Source organism: Eubalaena glacialis, chromosome 15 (genome assembly GCF_028564815.1).
Source record: "Eubalaena glacialis isolate mEubGla1 chromosome 15, mEubGla1.1.hap2.+ XY, whole genome shotgun sequence".
In the NCBI taxonomy this organism is placed as follows: Eukaryota; Metazoa; Chordata; class Mammalia; order Artiodactyla; family Balaenidae; genus Eubalaena; species Eubalaena glacialis.
In genome coordinates, this window is record NC_083730.1 from 28,809,348 (window position 1) to 28,835,566 (window position 26,219).

The 26,219-nt window shown below is 39.8% G+C and overlaps 1 protein-coding gene across 5 annotated transcripts in view; it reads left to right on the forward strand.

The window, feature by feature from the left end:
* Window positions 1–26,219, forward strand: part of EPG5 (ectopic P-granules 5 autophagy tethering factor) — a 131,822-nt gene that overhangs the window by 31,383 nt on the left and 74,220 nt on the right. For all 5 annotated transcript variants that reach the window (XM_061168863.1, XM_061168864.1, XM_061168867.1 and 2 more), the window contains exons 11-21: window positions 94–251; window positions 1,331–1,485; window positions 3,161–3,301; window positions 8,407–8,571; window positions 10,630–10,749; window positions 11,418–11,677; window positions 16,095–16,235; window positions 23,448–23,592; window positions 23,822–24,019; window positions 24,408–24,518; window positions 25,705–25,827. In XM_061168863.1, coding sequence (XP_061024846.1) covers window positions 94–251; window positions 1,331–1,485; window positions 3,161–3,301; window positions 8,407–8,571; window positions 10,630–10,749; window positions 11,418–11,677; window positions 16,095–16,235; window positions 23,448–23,592; window positions 23,822–24,019; window positions 24,408–24,518; window positions 25,705–25,827 — 1,717 coding nt within the window. The remainder of the gene's footprint in view (window positions 1–93; window positions 252–1,330; window positions 1,486–3,160; window positions 3,302–8,406; window positions 8,572–10,629; window positions 10,750–11,417; window positions 11,678–16,094; window positions 16,236–23,447; window positions 23,593–23,821; window positions 24,020–24,407; window positions 24,519–25,704; window positions 25,828–26,219) is intronic.

Here is a 26,219-nt window from a genome sequence, read left to right on the forward strand (position 1 = left end):
ATTTAAGAATTTAAGAATTTTTTTGTCTACTTTCTCAGTATGGTGAAGTTGACTGATACATAAAATTATTCCTGCTTTTCTGAAAACATGCAGACTTGGCATTTGGCTGTTTATGTCGGAAATGCCCTTCGGGACACTGTCTGTTCAGATGCTCTGGAAGCTCTTCTACCTCATGCACCAGGTGGGGAGCGGGAATCTGGAAAAGCTCTGTACTGCCCTCCTGCCTGCCGAGTGTAAGAAGCGCCTCCAAGGTACAGCCAAAATATGCAGCATCCACCTTTCCTGCCTTGTGTGCCTTTTCTCTTCATGGCTTTATTCTTTTCGCTTTTAGAAGGACTGAGAGAGAATGTTTTACTCTGTACTCATGTGTAATCATTTTGAAATTTAAGACTGATTTGTCGTTTGACTTACTAGAATGATGATTCCAATTTCCATTATTCTTCAAATGCTCTGGATAGTAAATTCTATTATAAACCCAATTTGGGGATAGAAAATGAAAATTGGGTCGGTAAATGCCCCATGGAGTTATTTTGAAAATACTGGAAATTTGATGAACTACCTTTGATTTCTCAAATGTGTAAACATATCAAAGGAATTGTTGGCTTGTTGCCTTCTTTCTGTGAAAAGTTCCATTGGGAATATATTTTTTAAACAGACTATTTTCTTCCCTCTACACAACTTTGCCTTTGCAGCATTTAGTTTTCTGTCACATATGGCAAAGCTGATAATCAAGACTGCCCTCTAGTGACAAAATGTAATATTGCTTACAGAGCATTCTCTGAGGAATAGGCAAAACATAGATATTGTTAATCATATTCATCAGTATTTCAGTCATGATTATAGCTAATATCTTGCCCTGAATTTCCATTTATAAGCAAATATTTTTTGTGTGGAATGCCATGTTGGTACTGAGTAGTTTGCTAGTCTTAGCAGTTTTCCATTAATAGGGTTGTCATTCATTTGGCTGACAGTTACCAAGTATCTTCAAGTGTGCTGTTGAGGATGTCTTGCCTAGTGATAGTAGCAGTGCTTTGCAGTTGACAGAGCACTTCACCAGTCACATAGCATCTAATCTTAAATAAACTTTTGAGACAGATGAGGAAACAGAAGCTTGTTAAATATTCCTGAGGCAACATTATATTAGAGTTGGAATGTCATCTGGCCCAGCCTTCTTCCTGATGCCTATAGAAATCCATTCTGGAACAAAGATGTTTGGTATCTTTAAATATTTCTTAATGTCTTTTAATTTTATATCTTCTTTCTCTCTGGAGGAGTAATTAAAGTGATATATGTTTATTCTTTCCCCACTTTAATTTTCTTGAACTTGTAGACCCAGAACATTTTGTGAACTTTGAGAAGTGTCTTTCTTCCATGAATAGCTCGGAAGAGATTTGCCTTCTAACTACTTTTGCTCAGATGGCTCAGGCCAGAAGAACCAATGTGGATGAAGACTTCATAAAAATTATTGTTCTGGAGATATATGAGGTTAGAATATTAAGTTTTAGCAATCAGCTAAAAGCATTTTCTTTTGGATTGTCCATCCATTGATTCTTTTGGGATTGCTTTTAAAAAAAATGTGACAATCTTGTATTGTCTGCACTTGTGGAAGGAGATCATCTCTAAGGAGTACTGAAAATATGAATCATACCCATTCCATTTCCCTCTGCTATCTCTTGTCATTTGATGTATGAGTTTTGGTAAGGAACAGACAGTCTGGCACTGCCTGACATTTGTAGTTTCTATACTTTTCTCTCCCTCTGCCCCGGACCCGCCCCCCTCATTTCCACTCCTCTGACCCTGTGAGGAACATGGAAACCTGGCTTCCCAGCCAATTGAAATGAGATGGTGGAAATAGTACTGAACCTAGAGTTAAACGATCTGGCTTTGTTTTAGCTCTGCTGCTCATTGTCTATCTCACATCAGAAAAGACACCTTACCTCTCTGGGCTTCAGTTTCTTCATCTGTAAAATGATAGGCTGGGATGAGATCCTTGCTTTCTTCACTTTTTCACTGAGCCATCCCTAATGGTGGAAGAGAGTGAACTTTGGACCCCATGAGTTGAGGGACATAACTCACATGGTTACCAAAACATTATTTGGAGTTTTATATATATATTTTTTTAAATACACATTTTCACTGTAGGCTGTCAGTTATCTGTTTATCTTCGTAAAAAAATTTCCTCCAAATTTAAGTAAAATTATATTTGAAGATTTATTATCATTCCCCTCAATACTCCAGTTTGAGAATGACAGAACTGGGTAATCTAAAGTTCTTTACCAGGATCAAATATCCTATTAAGCTGTTCCTATTCTTGTACTTTGTAACCATGCATGAGATTAAGGCCTAGATGGATCTGGAATTCCAAACTATCTTCATTGTCTGTAAAAATTGAGAGGAGGATGTATATTTTCACATGTGTTGAATGGCATTCTCAAGATCCATTGCTAAAGTAATATTTATGCTCTTGAGTGATATTTCAAGTGTTTTGACCAGTTCTCACGGTAAAAACTACATTCTGATCCTCTGTGTGTGTGTGTACACACGTGTGAAATTGAAGCAATACTTAATCTTACTGTGATGCACTCTCATATTTTTCTGTTCTATTTTATTCTACTATCTTATTTTTCTGTTCTCTTCCATTGTATTAAAAAAACCCAAAAACTGCTGGCCATTGGCATGATTGGATTGTAACCTGTAGTTTCGAACCCATTGTTTAAGAAGAGTTGGTAAACATTGATATTTTAGAAGCTCTTGTAATTGAGGATCTCATTTTTTTTTTTTTTGGAGAGAGTAGATATTTCCATGAAATGCATTCTGATTTTCATCATGTTATTGGTTTCCTTAAATTTAGAAAAGTTTTAATATAGAGGGATTACTTAATTGCTCTGAGGACTCTGGGAGTGCTTTCTGAATCCAGCACTTAAAGTCATTGTTAAACAGTTGCTTTTCCCCTCCATGCCCTCTTCCCCCACCTTCCAGACACTCTGCTCTCTGAAGTTGTGCTCTCTGAAGTTCTGACATCTTTTTGTACATGGTGTGAGCCAAGGCTTCATCTGAGATTCTTTCTACTTTACTTGAAAACCTCCTAAATAAAGTATGGAAAGGTTTTTTACTGATAAATTGGTATTAAAAATGCCATCTTCACCCCTTCCCACTTTAGGTATCTTATGTCACCCTGTCCACCAGAGAAACTTTTTCGAAGGTTGGTCGAGAGCTTTTAGGGGCCATCACAGCTGTTCACCCTGAGATAATTTCTGTCCTTCTGGATAGAGTTCAAGACACCATTGACCAGGTTGGAATGGTAAGAACACTGATTTTGTTTGTTTTGTTTCCATTTTTTTTTTTGTTGTTGTTGTTGTTCATTTAAACCCTGGAGTATTGGAGCAGTGGGAAAAATAGTAAGGTCGTTGGGATGACTGAGTCACACGGGCACAACAGGGTGAAGAAAACATTTATTGTGTCTCAGGTTCACTGTGCCTACTTGGGGTTGGCCGCTGCTTATAAAAAACTGTGGGTTGTTTCTCTTAATCTCCTCAAAGTGACCTTCGCACCTCCTTCAGTAACAGGTTTTTACTTTAATTATAGCTTATAGTTAATTCATAGTTTTTATTTCATAATTTTGTTTTGCCTTCATAATTCTTATGGTTTTTTCTTGGAAGAAACAACTCTGATTTAGAAAGAAGGCTTGCTTCAAATCAATCAAAAACAAAATTAGAACTAATTTAAGTTGAGCTGGATGTATATCGTTTAGTTCTGTCATTTGTCACAATCCCTTTTGTAATCTTTGTGTAGTTTTTAAAAACAGCTTTATTGTGATATAATTCACATACCATACAATTCATCTCTTTGAAGTGTACAAGTCAGTGGTTTTTAGTATATTCACACATATGTGTAACTATTACCACAGTTATTTTTAGAACATTTTCATCACCTCAGAAAGAAACCACACACCATTTAGCTGTCAGACTTCCATCCCTTCCAGCCCTGAGCAACCACAGTCTACTTTGTCTCTATAGATTTACCTATTCTGGACATTTTATATAAATGGAGTTACAAAATATGTGGTCATTTGTGACTGGCTTCTTTCACTTAGCATAATGTTTTCCAGGTTCATCCATGGCCAAGTAGTATTGTATGAGTGTATCATTTTTAAAAACATACACTTACTGAAGATTTTCTTCATCATGTATAATAAGGCTGTAATGAGTGAATTTTTCTAATGGCAGGTGGTCATGTGTCATAACTTCAGGAGGAATGTTTAAAGTTATAGTATCTTTCTCTGGGCTTATGTTTGCACAGGGCCTTTCCATCTTATAGTCACTGCATCATCCCTGTAGGGTAGATGACTGATAACTACTAATACTTCATCACATTCATGGGTGAGCAGATTCAGTGACAGATTGGTTTATGAGACATATTTTTTTCTAAATGAAGAATACATGATATATCATGCTCTACTTGACAAAGTATATATATATATATTTTTTTTTTTTTTACATTAAACGAAATTTAATTGTAAATTATACACACCATGAAACACACGGTATTAACCATTTTTCAGTTAAGTGGCATTAAGTATGCTCACATTGTTTTGTTACCTACCATCACCACCATCCATCCACAGAACTCTTTCATCTTGTAAAACTGAAACTCTGTACCCATTAAAAACTAACTCCCCATTCCCTCCCAGCTCCTGGCAGCCAGTACTCTACTTTCTGTCTCTTTGAGTTTGACTACTCTAGGTACCTCACAGAAGTGGAATCATACAGTATTTGTTCCTTTCTGTATGGCTTATTTCACTTAGTATTATGACCTCAAGGTTCATGCATGTTATAACATGTGTCAGAATTTCTTCCCTTTTTAAGCCTGAATAATATTCTATTGTATGTATATACCACATTTTGTTTATCCATTCATCTGCTGATGGAACTTGGGTTGCTTCTATCTTTTGGCTATTTGAATTATGCTGCAATGAACATGAGTGTACAAATGTCTCTTTGAGACTCTGCTTTAAATTCTTTTGGGTATGTACTCAGAAGTAGAATTGCTGGTTCATATGTTAATTCTATTTTTAATTTTTTGAGGAAGCACCATACTGTTTTCCATAGCAGCAGTACATGGTACTTTTTCTATTTAAGTAAACATTGTATCCCACTGGGATACAATTATATTGAGATGAAGGGGTTTTCATTTGCAGACAGCAAGTTTTTGGTTGTTCCTTTTTTGGTGATCATCTAATGGAATGATTTCCAAAGAAGTCTACAGTGGGTCATATGATTCTTTCAGTTTGATTGAGTTCATGACCTTTTTCTGACAAGTGTTTTTCTGGGTTTGGCCACACTTACATTTTTAATTAGGTCATAATACTTTTAGTAATAAATTGTGCCCAGAAATATGCTTAACAGTAAGTGTACAAATTAGAACCATAATGTTTTTTAGAGCACATCTTTTAAAAGACGCCCCCACTCTCTGTTTAAATATATGGTTCCTTTGTGTTCTGTGAACTTGCTGACATTTTTGGAGGAACTTATTCAAGCCCCCTTGCCTTCAGATGAATATGATGGCTTTGAATATTTTTGCTGTGACCTTGGGCTAGTCTGAAATCAGCTCCTAGCTCCAGAGCCTGGGAATGAGCTGTGGCTGTGGACCTAAATTTTCATTGACACACCTGGGGTGTGTCTGAAGGTAACTTTTTCTAGAGGCCCAGCAGGAGAGGAACAGTCCTTTGTGCTGTATGTAGATGTATGGATATTGCTCTGGGTTAGGAATAGTTGTTGATAAGGACCAAGCCTTTGGGGACATCTCAAAGTAAAGAACTCAGATAAGTTTTGATGACAACCTGCCAATGGATAACATATTTTCCTATTGGTCTTTTTTATAATTTGAAACATGGGTTCACTTCAGAGGACATTCTACTTTTGTTAGTGAAATTCATGCATCTTCCTAACATCCTCTTCAGGTAAAATTAGTGATTTTCTGACTTTCAGTGAAAGCATAAATATATTTTAAAATACACTCTTTAAATTCTGTTTTGTTGGGAATTCTTATTAGGATTCTTTCTTTTTAATCATTTCTTTTTTTGCCTTATTGAATGCACTAGGCTTTTCATTACAATATGGAATAGAGTTAGTAAAAGTGGACATCCTTGTCTTGTTCCTTATCATAGTAGAAAGGGTTCCAAAGTTCACCATTTAGTATAATGCTAGCTGTAGGTTTTTCATTTATACTCTCTGGTAGGCTGAGAAATTTCTACTTCCAGTTTGCTGAATTTTTTTTTTTCATGAATGGGTATTTACTTGTTTTTTCTTCATCTATTGAGGTGGTCATATGATTTTTATCCTTTTTTCTGTTAACGTGGTGAATTACATTGACTGGTTTTCACATGTTGAACCATCATTGTTTCCTGAAATAAAAACAACTTGATCATGGTATATTATTCTTTTTATGTATTGTTAGGTTCAGTTTGATAATATTTTTTGTTGAGGATTTTTGCATATATATTCATGACAGATATTGATCTGTAATTTTATTTTCTTGTTATATCTTTGTTAGGTTTTGGTTTTAGGGTCATGTTGGCCTTGTAACACGAGTTGGGAAGCATTTCCTCCTCTTCTGTTTTTTGAAAGAATTTTTGTAAGATTGCTATAATTCTTCCTTGAATGTTTGATAGAGTTTACCAGTGAAATCATCTGGGCCTAGGGTTTTCTTTGTGTTTTGATAACAAATTCAAAATTTTAAACAGATACAGATTTTTATTTTTTTCTGAGTCGGTTTTGTTAAGTTATGTTTGTTTTTTTTAAACATCTTTATTGGAGTATAATTGCTTTACAATGGTTGTTAGTTTCTGCTTTATAACAAAGTAAATCAGCTATACATATACATATATTTAAGTTATGTTTTTAAAGGGATTTTTCCATTTCATCTAACTAGTTGAATTTACTGGCAAAGAGTTTTTGTAATGTTCCCTTTTTAATGTCCCTGAGATCTTTCTTGGTAGCTTCACTTTTATTCTTGATGTGTAGATATATGCTATACCATTATTTTGTGTAGCTGGGGATAGTTGGTTTTCTGGACAGATCTCATTGCTATACTCATTGTTCTAGTGCCATTATTTTGTTCTTTTTGTCAGATGCTTACAGGCTAAAGAAGTATTTTTCTATTTGTTAGATTGCTAGTTTACCATTTTATTCAGCATATTCAAGACCTTTATTAACAAGTCCTTATGAAAATTTAGCTAACTGCACACACACACTACACATGCAAAGGAAAGAAAGGGTCTTTTTAAAATTCATTCGTTCTACTTATCTTTCAAATTTTTTTTCCCGTTCTTTCAAATTTTGTTTTGCCTCCAATTTGGAGTAGTGCAGGAACCTGAACAATGCTTGGTTATATGTTCTAGAGCTGAGTTGTCCAGTACAGTAACCACCAGGCATATGTGACTATAGACCCTTGTAATGTGGCTCATCCAAATTATGATGTGCTGTAAGTGTAAAATACTCACTGGGTTTCCAAGACTTAGTATGAACAAAAGAATAATATATCTGAGTAATCTTTTGTGATGACTACATGTTGGAATACTATTTTGGACATACTGGATTGAACGATATATATTGTTAAAATTAATTTTACCTGTTTCTTTTGTCTTTTGACTTTTAAAAATGGCTGTTAGAAAAATAAAAATTACATGTTTGGCTTGCATTAGATTTCCATTGGACAGCACTATTCTAGACATTATTTATGAACTGCTCTTCTGATTAGGCTTACTTAAACCAAACTGTATTAAGTGAACCCAGATTTATCTTAATTTGCACGTGGATATGTTATTTAAAAGTGGTGCTATGGACTTTTTGTACAGGATTTTAAAAAGCTTTTATTATATAATCTTTCAAATATATAAAAAGTAGAGAACAGTGTAATGAATTGCTATGTACCTATCATCTAGTTTCAACAAATACCAACTCTTGGTTGATCTTGTTTCATCTTTACCCCTATCCACTCCTTGTATCTTCTTCCTAGAATGCTTTGAAGCTAATAGAAATAATTTTTTAAATGACATAGAAGAAATAATTATTTAAAGTGCTAAGTCTTTTTGTAAAATGAATGACTTTCCACTGATTTATCATGACTTTAAATTTGGATCTTACTATGGTGATTTTTTTTAATGGAAGTGTACCAGTTTACATATGAAAAAAAGCTTGACCTTTACAAAGGATTGCAAAATGTGCTTTTGGTGTTCATTAGTTTTAATATTCATTTGATTTGGTTGTTCATTTCACTGTCTAAAAAACAAAACCCCACTTCCTTTTGGAGAAAAATTTTGTAAGCCCTTTAATAATATAGTATTGTAGTAATACAGGATTGTCCTTAAGTCTTGATTTTAATTATTATCATTTTCTTTTAAATAAGGTTTCTTTATACTTGTTTAAAGAACTACCTTTGTATCTTTGGCGACCTTCTGCCTCCGAGATAGCTGTGATTCGGGATTGGTTATTGAATTATAACCTGACAACGGTGAAGAATAAATTGGCCTGTGTTATTCTAGAAGGACTAAATTGGGGATTTGGTGAACAGGTATGTATTAAAACCGTTCCCTAGAGACTGGAGGGTCCACACACATCAGTTTCAAAGAAACATTTTCTCAAAACATTAACATTTTTGAGTATCATTGGCGAGGTCTGCAAATTCTTTCAGCTGCGTCAGAGTTTAGGATCTTCTCTAATTAGTTCTGTTTTGCAGAGTGAGCATCCTCTAAGTGAAGATAAATTGCTCCACACTGAAAATTCTTCCCTTTTTCCTTGGATCATTTGTTTCTGTTGTTTTATTTCTGGCTATTTACTGCAGTTCCTCCTAATTGCCACTCTTACCTCTGGTCCTTTTTCCTTGTACATTTCGTATTGTGTGTCATTGCCAGACTTGTCTTCCGAAACACTGTGCACTGGTGAAGAGCCTGAGCTCTGAGCCAGCCTGCCTGGGTTCTGATCCCAGCTCTGCCACCTCCTGGCTGTGTGACCCTGAGCAAGCTTCCTGAGCTCTCTGGCCTCAGTTGCTCATCTGTACGCATTCACATTAACAGGCTTACCTCAGAGGGCTGTTGCAAGGTTTCAGCAAGCTAGGACACGTAAAACATTGAGGACAGTTCTAGGCACATGTTAAGGTCTTAGTGGTGGTAGTTTTTGTTCATAATAATTTATTATTATTAAGAGTTTGCTACCTATCATATGTCTCCAAAGATGCAATATCAAGGCATTTTGACTGTTAAGATCTTTCTGCCTTTTTACCCTAGGCCTTACTAGTTAGCTTCTTGATCAAAATATTTAAACATTTTAAAGGGAAAATGGAAGAGAACTCAGCCCTCTCTAACTATCTGCCAGCTTTTGTTCTGAGCGAGTCATCTAGTCCTCTCAGCCATCTTGTGTGCTTGGCGTGAACATGACCCCTGTTGTACAGATGAGGAAACTGAAACCAGGGAGCTTTTCCTCCAGGGTGTCCCTGACCACCTGGTCTGCTCATGGGCTCATCCGGGTCTTTTCTCACTCAAGTGCTGGTGGGTGAGAGCTGCAGGGAGCTCTTCTCCACTTTCGCCTTCTCTGACTTGTGAACAGAAGCCCCAGCCCCCCTCTTCCAGAGAGCTGCATGCACAGTCTCCTCGAGTGTCTCCTCGTTCATTTAAAGTAGAAACTTTTTTTTTTTAAATAAATACATTTATTTATTTTATTTATTTATTTTGGGCTACCTTTGGTCTTCGTTGCTGTGCACGGGCTTTCTCTAGTTGTGGCGAGCGGGGACTACTCTTCGTTGCTGTGCGCAGGCTTCTCATTGCAGTGGCTTCTCTTGTTGCGGAGCACGGGCTCTAGGCGTGTGGGCTTCAGTAGTTGTGGCACGTGGGCTCAGTAGTTGTGTCTCGTGGGCTCTAGAGCGCAGGCTCAGTAGTTGTGGCGCACGGGCTTAGTTGCTCCGCGGCATGTGGGATCTTCCCGGCCCAGGGCTCGAACCCGTGTCCCCTGCATTGGCAGGTGGATTCTTAACCACTGCGCCACCAGGGAAGACCTCTCCTTGTTCTTTTGTTAGCGTTCGGAAAGTGCTCTTCTCTGGGAGGCTTAGGGAATGTATTTCTTCAGGCTGTAAAGGAAGATTGGGTGGGAAATTTGGTAGGCAACTTCAAGCTCCTGAAGGAGTATTTTACCTGTGCTGTTGAGTATTTTTTATATTTTCACTGATGACAGAACAAGAAAAGGGAATGTAGACTTAAATTGTTAAGTATCTTTCTGTTTAGTTAATAATAATTCAACATCTTCCTGGTTCTTAACAATGCCCTTAAACTTGTAACCCGAAGTACTTATGGAGATTTTAGGGTGGGGGTTGGGGGTTGCATTCAAAGATACCTTTTATGACTGGGATTGGCGACGACTTGGGCTCACACTTAACTGGTGCAGTGTAGTGGTTCTTTGAAGATTTCAATTCTTTTTCCTATTGTCATTTTATAATTTCATTGTTAGGGGGCGTGAGCTTTGGAAAATTAAACTTCTGCATCCAAGGTTCTTTTTTACTATCCTGACTAATCTTTTAGTTCAAAGGTGTAACCAAAAAAAATCAAGATGACATGTTTGTGATGATATTTCTCTTTGAAAGGGGACTCTTCATCTGGATCAAGCAGTCCATGCTGAAGTAGCTTTAATGATTCTTGAGGCATACCAGAAGTACCTTGCACAGAAGCCATATGCTGGGCTTCTTTCTGAAAGTATGAAGCAGGTATTTCCTTCTTTTATGTATTGAGGACGTAAACCTTTATTATAAATGACCTGGGTGGATAAAGTTACAATATTTACCCTTAGGTTTCCTAAGAACATTTCTGGCAATTTAAGATATTGAAATTGAGTTCTATGGTTGGAGAAAGATTTTTCTTTAAGAAGTAGCTTCCATATGACCATTTTAGTATTATGGAATTTGAGTTGAGCTACAGCAGTGTGCTGGAGCTGGCTCATACCGGCTTGGAGAACTGATTGTTACATTTTTAGGAACTTTGCAGGTCTGGTTGTTAACCTGCTGGTGGCTTGAAGTTGACCATGGTGGGAGTTTTTATGCTACCAAAGTGGGCAAACCCTTATAAATCAGCCCCCATGCTCCAACTGGTTGTTAAATTTTTTTACCAGCACACGATTTGTTGCATACCAACTTTCATATTATTACTCTTGCTTGAGCTGACCCAGATCAGGTTCACAAAGTCACTAGCAAATAAGCAGAAGTGGTCAGTTGTGAGTGAGAAACTGCTTTAATTTAGCACTGTAAACACTGAGTACTAGTAAGCATTATGTCCTTTCTTTTGACGACATTGTTGATCACAAAAAGAGATGGGTGGGTGAGCTTACTGATTTAATGTGTATGTGACTAATGTGGTTTAAAATAAATAATTGTTTTAGGTTTCATATTTGGCCAGTATTGTTCGATATGGAGAGACACCTGAGACCTCATTTAACCAATGGGCCTGGAACTTGATCTTGAGGTTAAAACTGCACAAAAATGATTATGGAATACAGCAGAATTGTGCAACTGTTCCGTTCTCCAGCACTGTGCCTGAAGTGACAGAGTCACCCACGTTTCATCCTCTCTTGAAGGCTGTTAAGGCGGGCATGCCCATTGGCTGTTATCTGGCCTTAGCTATGACGGCTGTGGGCCACAGGTACAGTGTTTGTGTTGAACTTCTAGGGTTGCTGAACCTGTAGTCAGTGATTCTGGAATCTCATCTTTCACATCCCAAGGTCTGAGGCCTCCGTCAAATCTATCTAGGGGTAATCAGGTCCAAATAATAAGCCTCGATTAATAGCTCATCACGGGGAAATGCTGCCCAAATTCATATAAGATGGATTTGTAACAGAAAATCACCTTGTTGCATTATCAAGAGAGTTATACCTATCATCCAGCTTGGAATATTTATGTCAGCAGTAGACAGAGTCTCTTTCTCAGAATAGTGGTCAAATAAAAATAATTGGTCACCTGTACTGAATTTTGTTTAAAGTGATGGCAGCCCAACCCAGCCTTCCCAGGTATAAAGGAAGCTAACCCTAAACCTACCCAAGGGGATGAAATTCCTGATCAGGTCAAGTGCCTCTCTTGTATGAGCCCATAGCTGTGTCTGTTTCTTCCATTGTAGCATTTATCACACTATATTGTAGTTGTCTGTTTAATTTTATCAGAGACATTCTATGAGGTTAGGACTCAGGAACCATATTTGTCTTGTGGTATTTTATCCCTAGTGATGAAGACTGAATCTGGTGCAGTAAGTAACTGAATGCATGAATTCTCAGGTAGTTAAAAATCCTTTTCTTTAAGAATCATTTTCCTACAATGCATTAATTTTATTTAGCCTATCCAGTTTTCTAAAACATCTTTGGCCTATACTTTCTGATTCTTGTGTTTTAGATTCACTGTAACACCTTTTTAGCAACCTGATTTCAACATCTTCTTCCACATTCAGTATATTTTCAGTGGCATGCCAGTTGTGCTGTGAGCTATTAGTGTTCAGCCTGTGTTGTGAAGTAGGAGAGATATGGAATTGTTAGATAGCTGTCCTCAGGTTGTTGACAGCTTAATGGACACAGGAGACGTAAAACAATTGGCAGTACTGAAGAATATAATCATGGGCTGGATGATACGAATAGAGCTCTGGTTCTTAATCCTGACCACCATTTAGAATCACTTTTGCAGTGATTCTAAAAATACCGATACAGGGAAGAGAGTGAGAATCCTGATCTAACTGATCTAGGGGCCAGTTCTCCAGGTGATTCTAATGTACAGCCTAGATTGAGAACCTCTCAAGAGTATGGGCAGAAAGAATTTGAAGTAAGGAGAGATCACTAGAGCAGGATACCCTCATGGAGGAGCTAAGCTTTGGAGAGGAGTCTTATTAATTAGAGAAGATGTCCTGGGCTAAGGAGCAGAGTGGTGACTCTTACCTTCCCCAGGTGATCAGTGCCCACGGTGTTGAAGATTCTGCCCAAGGGCCGCCCACTCCTGCCCTGCAGCACCTGTGCCTTCTGAGCAGGGTGCTTAAGGTGTAATCGTTTCTCCTCCTCCTTTGGGACAGTGTGTTCCTTAATGGTAGGGACATGGTAGGGGCGTTGTCTTGTTTATCTTTGTATTTCCAGAACTTCTACTTCATAGGTATTTCTTTTTTTTTCTTCCAGTTTTATTGAGATATAATTGACATACAGCACTGTATAAATTTAAGGTGTACGGCATAATGATTTGACTTAGATACATCATGAAATGTATAGTTTAGTGAACATCCATCATCTCATATAGATGCAAAATTAAAGAAATAGGAAGAATAGGGAGGATGGGAAGGAGGCTTAAGAGGGAGGGTATATGGGGATATATGTATGGCTGATTCACTTTGTTATACAGCAGAAATTAACACAGTATTATGAAGCAATTATACTCCAATAAAGATCTATTAAAAAAAAAAGAAATAGGAAGAAATATTTTTTTTTCTTGTGATGAGAACATTTGGGATTTACTCTCTTAACAACTTTTATATATAATGTACACCAGTGTTAATTATATTATCATGTACATGACAGTATATCCCTAGTATTTATTTATCTGATAACTGGAAGATTGTACCTTTTGACCACCTTTATCCAATTTCCCATCCCTCCACCCCCCCCACCTCCCCCCAGCCTCTAGTAACCACAAATCTGATCTCTTTTTCTATGAGTTTGTTTGTTTTATATATTTATTTATTTTTGACTGCGTTGGGTCTTCATTGCTGCACGTGGCCTTTCTCTAGTTGCAGCGAGTGGGCTGCTCATTGCAGTGGCTTCTCTTGTTGCAGAGCATGAACTCTAAGCGCGCAGGCTTCAGTAGTTGTGGCTCACGGGCTCTAGAGTGCAGGCTCAGTAGTTGTGGTGCACGGGCTTAGTTGCTCCACGGCATGTGGGATCTTCCCAGACCAGGGCTTGAACCCGGGTCCCCTGCATTGGCAGGTGGATTCTTAACCACTCTGCCACCAGGGAAGCCCTGTTTATTTGTTTTTGAAGTAAAACTGACCTAAAACACTATGTTAGTTCCTGTCACACAACATAAGGATTCAACATTTCTGTACATTTCTAACTGATCACCCGATAAGGCTGGTTACGATATGTCACCATACAAAAATATTACATAGTTATTGACTGTATTCTCCACACTGTACATTTCATACCGTAGCTCATTTATTTTGCAATTGGAAGTTTGTACCTCTTAACCTCCCTCACCTATTTCTTCCTCCCCACCCTCCCCACCTCCCCTCTATATTTCATTCCACCAGGTATCTATCTGGCTGGGTGGAGGAGGGGGAGGGAAGGGGAAGTGTTGACAAAACTCTCCTGGCTGAAGCCTGTGTTTCCTGTTGGTGAATGGAGGTCACCAGGTAATTATGGACAAATTTGAAAGCCAGTTAAAGAGGGTAGAATTGATGTACTAGGAAAGGGAGAGATGTTATATAGGCCCTTTGGAAGGCACTCTTTACATCGTTTCTAGTAGCTCTAGTGTCATTCATAGTTTCCTGTACCTCAGGTTCCTCATCTATGAAATGGGAATAATAATAGTATCAGACTTACTTTATGAGGCTTAAGTGAGTTATAAGACGTTTAACATGCTTAGAACAGTGTCTGGTGTGTGGATTCTTTGAGTGTAGTACTCTGAACTTAATCGTTTCATGATTTCTCTAATTATATTTATTCTGGAATTGTAGCTCTTTATTCACTAATACTGCTGTGAGTCCTCTCTAAAATAAATACTGGTTTAGTGCTGATTCCTGAATCCTGAGTGGGTGTGAGGGTGAGAGTGTTTCTTTTTGGGGCTGAACTCCACTGTGGTCATCTGGGATGACTCTAGAACCAACTTAAAACAATCTTATGAATGGGCTTAGGGTTGGGGGCAGAGTGTGAAGGACATAAGTTGTACATGAATATAAAGTCATAGATAATACAGAGAACAGTAGTCAAAAAAAATCACCCAGAATCTTTCTCATCTTAATAAAACATTGCTTATTTTTCTGTTTATTTTTATTCAATATGTTTTCCTTGGATCTTTTTTAGAGCTGTACTATATGCATAATTTTATATATCCTTTGTTTTTTACTTCTAATATTGTAAATGTTTCCCTTAGGGCGTAATCTTTGCATTATTACTTTTATTTTTTGAAAAGATTTTTTTTCCCCCCAGAATTAAAGTGGTGTAACTAAACTATAGAATTAGGAAAATGGAGGAAAAAAACACTCTTTTTTACCACTCCAACACAATGAGCATTTTAATGTGACATTATCCCTGTTTTTTCCCTGTCTGTACAGTATAACTCTTCTTTACTAGTAGTTATAGTTAGAAGTATAAAGTTTTGTTTTTTCCTAGTACCATTTTAGCAGAAATATTTTTCCATATTGCCCTTGGCCATCATATGCATACTTTTAAGATGATTCCGTAATATTCCCATTGAATGGATTTTTCCAGAATTTACATTAAGTCATTTATGCCTCTGAGTTTACAATTATGAATAATTCTGAAAAGTACATTTTTACATGGATCATCTGTCATATTTTCTTCCATATTTGAGATTATTTCTTAAGGATGGATTCTCTGAAGAGGCAAAAAAATAAGTAAATTTGTAGGCCACATTGATTTCAGAAAAATTCTGACAGATTATACAGACAGATTGAGCTCATTTTTGATCTTTGCTATAATACCTTGTGGGACTACGTAGACAATGAGAGCCCCGTGACTCTTAGAAGAAGCACCGTTTGAGAAGCAAAGTGGCCAGGGCTCTGGACTAGAAATTTGCAAACCTGGGTCCTCAATTTGACCCTATACCAGGAAACTGTGTGAATTGGGCCATGATACTTCACCTTTCTTTCGTATAAAATGGTAATATAAATGAACTTTTAAGTTCCTTTGTACTTCTAGAGTTCTGATTCTAGCATTTCTGTGTGAAGTTTGGGTATGCATAAATGTGTTGGAGACCTGAGATAATCTGGGTAGCGTGTGGGCTGATAGTGCATTGGAAGAACATCAGTTTATGAACTGGCTACCTCGTATGCTCATTGCCTTTTTCTTTTTCCATAGCATTGAGAAGTTCTGTGCAGAAGGCATCCCACTCTTGGGAATTCTGGTCCAGTCGAGGCATTTGAAAACAGTGGTCCGTGTCCTGGATAAGATTCTGCCTTTGTTCTACCCTTGCCAGTATTACCTTCTAAAGAATGAGCAGTAAGTGGAGAACAGCCCAGCGAGTACAAAATGACTATGTTCTCTGGTTTCTCAGGTATAATATAGGGAATGATATTTCAATAGTGTATTTTTTTTAAATTTTTTAATTTAAAAATTTTTTTATTATTTATTATTTTTGGCTGTGTTGGGTCTTCGTTTCTGTGCGAGGGCTTTCTCCAGTTGCGGCGAGCGGGGGCCACTCTTCATCGCGGGGCGCGGGCCTCTCACTGTCGCGGCCTCTCCCGTTGCGGAGCACAGGCTCCAGACGTGCAGGCTCAGTAGTTGTGGCTCACGGGCCTAGCCGCTCCGCGGCATGTGGGATCTTCCCGGACCGGGGCACGAACCCGTGTCCCCTGCATTGGCAGGCGGATTCCTAACCACTGCGTCACCAGGGAAGCCCTCAATAGTGTATTTTTTATGAGGCAGAAAACTTCCTGCCTATTCCTGCCTATTTTAGAATGCAGAGTGATGAACAGTGACTCTAATAATGATTCTAGTTTTATTGTCATGAAAGGTACTTCCCTTCGTCATTTAATTTTGGATTGCTAATAGCTTATTAGTATTGAAAAGGGTGGTGGTTTCCATGAAACTGGGAATAGTGCTTCTGACCTTGAGCAGCAAATGGCTTTGCTGTTGTAGCAATAGCAAAACACGTTGCTTTTAATTGCAGTGTGCATGGGGCAGTATTATAAACAGAGAAGATACACAGGAAGGTGCTCATCACATGAGACATTGATAATCTTGTGGAGAAAATAAGACTTCTGAGGTAATCACAAAGTTATGAAGCAAAATATTGGCAAGGCCATGCTAGGGCATATAGATTGCATTTGCATTACAGTTGACCCTTGAACCACACGGGTTTGAACTGTGCAGGTCCACTCATACGAGGATAGTTTTTAATAAATACACTGGAAAATTCTTTGGAGATTTGTGACAATTTGAAAAAACTCACAGATGAACTAATGTAGCCTATAAATATTGAAAAAAATTAAGAAAAAAGTATGTCATGAATGTATAAAATAAATGTAGATACTAGTCTATTCTATCATCTACTACCATAAAATATACACAAATTTATTATAAAAAGTTAAAATTTATCAAAACTTACACAAACACAGACCATACATGATGCCATTCATGGTTGAGAGAAATACAAACAGACGTAAAGGTGCAGTATTAAATTACAACTGCATACTGTACTACTGTAATAATTTTGTAGCCACCTCCTGTTGCTATGAAGGTGAGCTCAAGTGTTGAGTATCCGCCTAACACGCTTTGTGATGCTAATCTTCTCCGACTGAGCAGTTTGTCTCTCCAGTAAATTGTGCATCACAGTAAAAAGTGACCTCTTGCGGTTCTTGCGTCATTTTCATTGTGTTTAGTGCCTTAAGTAACACCATGGGACCCATATGAAGTGCCTCTAATGATTCTGGAAGTGCTCCCAAGAAGCAGAGAAAAGTCATGACATTACAAGAAAAAGTTGAATTGCTTGATATGTACCATAGATTGAAGTCTGCAGCTGCACTTCCTGTCATTTCAAGATAAATGAATCCAGAGTAGGAACCATTGTAAAAAAAGAAAAGGAAATTCATGAAGCTGTCACTGCAGCTACACCAGCAGGCTCTGAAATGTTGTACTTTTTGTGAAATACCTTTTTATCTCATATTGAAAATGTAGCTTTTGTGTGGAGCGCAGGATGGCTATAAGAAAGTCATACCTATAGACCCTAATATGATTAGAAAAAAATCAAAGTCATTATATGATAACTTAAAGCAAAAGGAAGGTGAAAGATCTAAAGCTGAAGAATTTAATGCCAGCACAGGATGGTTTGATAATTTTAGAAAGAAGTTTGGCTTAAAAAATGTCAAGATAACAGGAGAAGCAGCTTCTGTCGACCAAGAGGCAGCAGACGAGTTCCCAGATGCCATTACAAAAATCATCGAGGAGAAAGGATATCTGCCAGAACAGGTTTTTAATGCAGATGAAAGTGCCCTATTCTGGGGAAAAAAAATGCCACAAAAGACGTTTATTAGCAAGGAAGAGAAGCAAGCACCAGGATTGAAGACAGGAAGGGATAGGCTGACTATACTGTTTCATGTAAATGTAGTTGGGTTTACGATTAGGACTGCCCTTATCTGTAAAGCTGTTAACCCCCCAGCCTTGAAGGGAAAAGATAAACACCAGCTGCCAGTCTCTTGGTCGTACAAGGCCTGGACAGCGAGAACCCTTTTTTTTTGATTGTTTCCATCAGTGGTTTGTCCTTGAAGTCAAGAAGTGCCTTGCCAGTACAGGACTGCCTTTTAAAGTTCTTTTGGTATTGGACAGTACCCCTGGCCACACAGACCCCATGAGTTCAACACCGATGGTGTCACAGCAGTCTCTTTGCCCCCACAGACAACGTCTCTAATTCAGTTTCTAGGTCAGGGGGTCATAAGGACCTTTAAGGCTCATTGTACATGGTACTCTATGGAAAGGATTGTCAGCACTATGGAATAGAACCCTGATAGAACATCCTGAAAGTCTGGAAGGAATATACCATCGAAGATGCCATTGTTGTTATAGAAGACCATGAAAGCCATCAAGCCCAAAACAAATTCCTGCTGGAGAAAACTGTGTCCAGATGTGCATGACTTCATGATTTATGACAAAGCCAATCAAGGAAATCATGAAAGGGTTGGTAGATATGGCAAAGAAGTTGGGGCTGGGAGTGGGGGAAGGGTTTCAAGATTTGGATCTTAGAGAAATTCAAGAACTAATAGTCACCACACCAGAGGAGTTAACAGAAGATGACTTGATTGACGTGAGTGCTTCTGAACCGGTGCCAGATGATGAGGAAGAAGACGTAGAAGAAGCAGTGCCAGAAAGCATTAACATTAGACAATCTGCCAGAAGGTTCTGATTATTCAAGACTGATTTTGATTTCTTTTATGACATGGACCCTTCTATGATACGAGCACTGAAACTAAAGCAAACGGGGGAAGAATTGATACTGTATAGAAACATTTTTGGAGAAATGAAAAAGCAAAGAAGTCAGAAATTTGGATATATTTCTATAAAGTTACACTAGGTGTGCCTCCCTCTCCTCCTTCCCTTCCACCTCCTCCACCTCTTCCGGCTCTGCCACCCTGAGACAGCAAGACCAACCCCTCTTCTTCCCCCTCAGCCTACTCAACATGACGCTAATGAGGATGAAGACCTTTATAATGATCCACTTCCACTTAATGCATAATAAATGATCATTATGCTGTACAATTGATAAACTTACCTGTTGTGTATATGTGTGTCTTTGTGTGAAAATCTGACAACCGTATGGCCAGGACTGTATGAGATGTTTTTGTGTCATCATCATCATCATCACCTAAGTATTCATCATGTAGCACATGCTGTGCCAGACTGGTATTGAAGTGGATAGCCTATCCTTGCATAGGCATAAGGTGAGAGATATTTAATATAAAATTAATACTGTGTTTTTCTTACTGTTTTATAACTTTGCTTTCAAAGAATTATACTGCTGTACAGTATGCCTCTCTCGTAATCGAGAAACTATATCAGGCTGTCATCACAGGTAAGTGGTTTTTTAAAAAATGTAACAGTGTTTCTAATACTGTATTATGAATATGACTATCATACTCTATGCCACAAAATTTTTATAACGATTCATTCATTAGTATATAGGCTAGACGATTGTGAAACAATCGTATTGATTATACTAGGCTACCATAAAGCAATCATATTTCTGCTTCTTCATTATCAATGCAGGAATTGTTCTACCTGTAAATAAATATGAATTTCTTTTTCACATCGTCTTTTCGTTTTTGATGTCTAGTGTTAGCATGTATAGCATCTACAGTGTTTTACAACATATAAGACAATATTGATGTAGGTACTGACAGGTGATTCATCTTGTAAACAGATGATGTAAACTTACAGTATCAATAGATACAGTACAATACTGTAAATGTATTTTCCTTATGATTTTCATAATATTTTCTTTTCTCTAGCTCACTTTATGGTAAGAATATAGTATATCATACATACAACATACAAAATATGTGTTAATTGACAGTTTATATTATTGGTAAAGCTTCTGGTCAACAGTAGGCTATTAGTAAAGTTTTGGGGGGAGTCAAAAGTTATACATGAATTTTCAACTACATGAGGGGTCAGTACCACTAACCCTGTGGGTTCAAGGGTCAACTGTATATGGTAAAAGTATATGGAATTAGGGTAAAAGAAATAGCTGCTTGGGGAGGGAAGGAATTAAGGATGTATACGAATCAAGATTCTTAATTGCACATGATGAAAATTCAGTGCACACTTGTTTTACCAGGAAGGGAATGTATTGGCTCAAGTGATTGGGGAAAAAGGCTCCTGATAACAACAGGTCATTCTAAAGTGGTGGTTCTCAACTAGAGGGGTTTTGACCCTCAGGGGACATTTGGTAATGTCTAGAGATCATTTTGGTTGTCACAACCTGGTGGGGTGGGGCAGGTAGGGCAGGTGGTTGGGAGAGGGGGTTGTAGAGGGATTGAGGAGGGCTGCTACTTAAATCTAGTGCACAGAGGTCAGGGATAGTGCTAAACATCCCACAGTGCACAGGAGAGCCTCTCCCAGGAATCAGCCGTCCCAACATGGCAGTAGTTGCAAAGCTGAGAGTTAGTATTTCCCTTTCTGTTTATCTACCCTCCCAGGTCCCTTGGCCCTGCTTCTCTCTCTTTCAAGCCTTCTCTTGCAGGTGTACTTTTTCCAGGGGAATGAAAGTACATGGCTACAGAGAGAACCAGGCATCATCCTAGTTTCCCACGGGAAAGGCAAATGTCTTTCTTTATCCTTGTTCCTTATAATGATTCCGATTGGTGTGACTTACTCATGTGCTCTCCCTGAGCCTGTCACCTTGACCAGTGGGATTGACCAGTCCTGAGAGGAAGGTGTATAGGGATTCTGTATTGAGAGACCCTCTCTGCCACAACTCTATAGCATGGAGGAAGGACAGTTCCCCTAATGAGAGGATGTGTTAACAGAAGGGAGACAGAGGATGCTCAGTGAACAGAAGCAACAGATGACCCACAAATATGACTTTGTGGGTTTCTTCTTTTTTTTTAAAAATAAAATTTATTTGGCTGCGTTGGGTCTTCGTTGCTGCGCGTGGGCTTTCTCTAGTTGTGGCGAGCGGGGGCTACTCTTCGTTGTGGTGTGCGGGCTTCTCATTGTGGTGGCTTCTCTTGTTGCGGAGCACGGGCTCTAGGCACTCGGGCTTCAGTAGTTGTGGCTTGTGGGCTTCAGTAGTTGTGGCTCATGGGCTCTAGAGCACAGGCTCAGTAGTTGTGGCACATGGGCTTAGTTGCTCCACGGCATGTGGGATCTTCCCGGCCCAGGGCTTGAACCCGTGTCCCCTGCATTGGCAGGTGGATTCTTAACCACTGCACCACCAGCGAAGTCCCAAGAGGTACGTTTCTAATTGAGCTTTGGAGTGCAGGTAGGTGTTGGGCCAGTGGAGAGGACATGGCAAGACAGGGCTTTTTCAGTATCCGTAGGGGGTGAGAGGAGGGTCTGGAGAGGACCAGGCTGGGGAGGAGCTGAGTGAAGGCACAGAGGTGGGAAGAAAAATACCTGTCCAGGGAGCCGGGAGGAGGTCATCTGGCTGGAGCCTTTTGAAGAGCGAGGAAGGGGGAGGTGAGGCCTGATGTGGAGGAGGCCTGTATGGCAGGGGACAGGTAGTACGTCCAAAGGCATGAGGGGGACATTACAGTTTTCCCACTGTGTGTCATTTCAAACAGTGTGTTGCAGACTTGCGTGGGGATGAGAATCACGGGAGGGAGATTAAGTATGGGTTCCCATCTCCTCCCCTGGAGAGTCTGCTTCAGTAAGAATGGGTTAGGGCCTAGGGACCTTTTTTGGAAAAATTAGCACTCTAGGCCCTGAGCAAGTCTGGGACCACTTGTGTTCTGGTTGGTGCATGGCTTTCAGGGTGGTCAGGCTTGAGTTGTGTCCTCACTCCATCGCTCTCCTAGTGTGAACACAGGTGAGTTCCTTCACTTTTCAGAGCCTCTGTTTCTTTACTTGTATGATGAGATAATGCCATTTCTCATACAGGCTGAGTGTAAGGATTAAGTGATACACAGGCAATTTGATGCCTGCCTGGAACAATTTTAATAAATTGTCTTTAGATTTTTGCGATTTTGAGAGATTTTAAAATTAGATTGAATGGGCTGTTTTTCCACCCCCGGAGTTGTTAAATTTTGAGTAAAGGTAAATCTTTCTAGGCTCCATTTCAGATGTTTCCTCCTCTGTGTCTCTCCCTTTGCCCTCTAATGCCTGCGCTAGCTGTGTCCTCTGAACTCTTACAGGGCTTCATTGCGCCTCTCCTGTCATAGCTTTCCCTTTCTACTAGAGTGGAGTTTGGCCTGTGTTGTACCTCCTGTGAAATGGGAAGCACCCTCACTCAGCAGTAACCTCTGTGTTGCCACCGTCTGTACGATGGGGCGCCAGGCGGGTCGGGCATTGCCCTCAGACACATAGGAAGTGGTCACGTCCTCAGGATGCAGTTACCAATTTTAAGTGCCACGAAGGAAAACAATGGTGCTATGAGGGAGGTTAATGGGTTAGACGTATTTTAGGTGGCGGGGAGGGGTCAGGAAGTCTCTGAGGAAGGGACGTTGCAGATGAGATGGGAAGGATGAGTAGGAGTTTGCCAGGTCAGATGTGGGGAAGTGTTTCAGGCAGAAAACCCAGCAGAGGCAAAGGCCCTGAGAGAGGACGGAGCCTGGTGCACCCAGGGAACCGAGGGCACGTCCATGACTTAAATGTGGTGGTATCCGTGCCCCACCCCCGCCGCAGTGTTCCATATGCCACTTTGTGTGGAGTTGACACCCCATGAAAGATTGCAGAGTGATTCTATAGACATCTCTACTCTCGTTAGTGGGGGTTGGGAGGGGATAGAGCAGCGCTTTGGGTGTTTTCCCTCTAATGCTCTTTAACTTGCACAGGTTTGTGTGTCTTAGGTCTGTTCACTACATGGGTAGATTTAACCCACGTCAAACTGGAAAACTTTATTCTTCTGAAATTCCTGAAGATTTATCAGAATCCCTAAATAGAGCTTTGGTTTAAAAATGGGACACGTCAGTATTTTTGTTTCCCTTAAGTAATTAGCCACTGGAAATTCTGTTGACTTCCGATTGGAAGGTAAAGTGCGTTGTCCTATGTGCTCGGCAGGTTTCTGTCACACCTCCTCCTGTTCCTACACTTGGACATCGGTGTCCCTCAGGGTGTCACGCAGCAGGTCACCCACAAGGTGGCACAGCACCTGACAGGAGCCAGCCATGGGGACAACGTGAAGCTTCTCAACAGCATGATCCAGGTCAGGGCCCTGTCAGCCCCTAAGTACACCCTTGCCCGCCTTCCCAATCAAACACCCCTGTGCTAACATGTCTATGTGTTGGTCATTTCAAAGCACTTGGCACAGTGCTTTTGACCAAGAAGGTCAACAGATCTGGGTTTTGTAGTGGAGGTAGGTATTATTTTATTAGTATTTTAAAAATGGGAGGCTGGTTATTACCTTTCACGTCACCTGAGCCCTTTCTCCGCAGGCCCACATCTCTGTAAGCACTCAGCTCAATGAAGTGGGCCCGGTTGCTGTATTGGAGTTCTGGGTTCAGGCTCTTATAAGCCAGCATCTTTGGTACCGAGAACAACCCATCCTATTCCTCATGGACCATTTGTGTAAAACAGCTTTTCAGCTGATGCAGGAAGACTGTGTGCAGAAATTGCTCTACCAGCAACATAAGGTAAGCCTGTTAGAGAATTTATCTTTCAGTCGTCAGCTAGATGGTAGTCTTCTAAGGAGGTTCCCCCACATGCACCCTTCTCAGTACTGCTCTGTGGCCACTGCCTTTTTAAAGCTCTGCCTTAACAGTGTCTTATCCAGTAACCGTAGTCTGCTAAGTGCAGATCCTCATAAAGCCAAAGGAAGGACACCCCAGGAGGAGCGCTGCTCGTTACATTTGGCTGTAATGCGCAGCCTGGGATTGTAACTGCTGGTGGACTAATTACTGAAATCTGTGTCTTACCAGAATCTTCCGTTGTAGTAAGGTGATTGCTGATATTCTTGAAAAGCTCATTGATTGTGTTTTTTAAAGCCTCCACTCTCTGCTCCACATGCTCCCCCTGGTGTAGAATGCTTTGGGCTACCACTGTGACCGGAGTCTGCTCTCTTCTTTGGTGAGCTGGATCGTGGCAGGCAACATCACTCCTTCCTTTGTGGAGGGCTTGGCCACACCCACTCAGGTAGGAAACCCACTGTGGACCATTTGTTATCTTTTTGAACTTTAATATTGTTATCATCCTTACCTACATTACTAATAGTCTAAAATAACTAACATCTTTTAACACTTTCTATGCATAGGAATACTTTTTCATTTAATCCTCACAGTAGCCCTCTGCTGAGGTTGTGCTGTTGCTATTCCTGTCTCACAGGGGTGTTAACTGAGGTTTTATGGAGTCAAGTGGCTGGCTCAGGGTCAGACTCCAACTGCCTGACTGCAGAGCCTGCCCAGCTGCAGGGCAGAGCGTTTAAGAGTGGACACTGGAGCCAGACCACCCGGGGTTCAGCCTTGGTTCTGCCATTTGCTAGCGCTGTGCCTTGGGCAGCTGGCTAACCTCTTTGTCCTCAGTTTCCTCAACAGTCAAATGGGAATAATGATCGCACCTACATGTAAAGTGCTTAGAACAGTGTTTACTAGGTGTTGGCTGTTATAGTTATCATCATTATCATTAATTCGCAGCATTACTTTCATCATTATCACCACCTCTCAAGACTTTGTGTGTCCCATTATGTCTCTGTTTTATCACTTAAATTAGTAGTAACATCCTTCAACTTCGTATCACACACTTACCTCCTGCTCTTCCTCATACCTCTTGTGGTCCAGCTGAAACACGCTCCATGCTGTTATCTGCATACATCTCTGGAGTTTCCATCTTTTGCCTAGCTGATTCTCTTACCAGGCATGCCTTCCCCTCCAGTCTCTGCCTAGAGTCTTCTCTGGTATATTTACCTTTTCTGATCCCACCCTACCTCCTCTGGTTTCCCATAGCACTCGACCCCTGATTCAGTACTCACACTTCTCACTTTACATTTTGGTTACTTATATGAGTCTTGTCTCCTCTGGTGAATGCAAAACTTCTTAAGGGCAGAGCTCACGTCTGGCCCTCTTTCCTGTCCCTCGTGCATACGGAACCTGCCCACTAAAGTTGAGCAAACAAACATCTTTTACTAAAGTAGCCTTTCTAAAGTAATTTAACAGTTTTCAGTGGCCTATTTCATGTAAATTTATATCTGTGATAAGAGTAGAAATAGGTATAAAAACTATGTTAATTTTAGGAACTGTAATGTTTATTTGTGGAATGTGAGGATGTATCTTGTCTGTCTGAGTTAGTAGCTCATTCCCCTCATCTTTACCTGGTGTTATTGTAGGTCTGGTTTGCATGGACAGTCCTGAACATGGAATCCATCTTTGAAGAAGACTCCCAGCTCCGAAGAGTTGTTGAAGGGGAATTGGTTACAAACTCTGCATTTACCCCTGACCAAGCTCTGAAGGTGCAAATAGCGTTCTGCATTTGAGTGGTAGAAGGTGGTTGACACTTTGATGCTGATGGGTTCACCTATAGCTTTTGGACTTCTGTGGTTTCTTTTGTTGTGAATGTTTGGAAAGCACAATAACCAAACTAATGCTTAACATGGTGTAATTGAAGTGTATACCTCCTTCCCAAGGTTCTTTTAACATTGAGAGTCACAACCTAATAATTTGAGGCCGTGTTCATTGCATGTATAAAGGGGATTGCCTTTGTTTTAAAGCAGCAGAATCCCCTAGAGAGCTTGTTAAAAATCGGATTCCTGGACCCCAACCTCTGGGATTCTGAGTCTGGAGTGGGACCAGGAATTTATTTTTAAAAACTCCCTAGCTGATCCTTAGGCGAACTAAAGTGTGA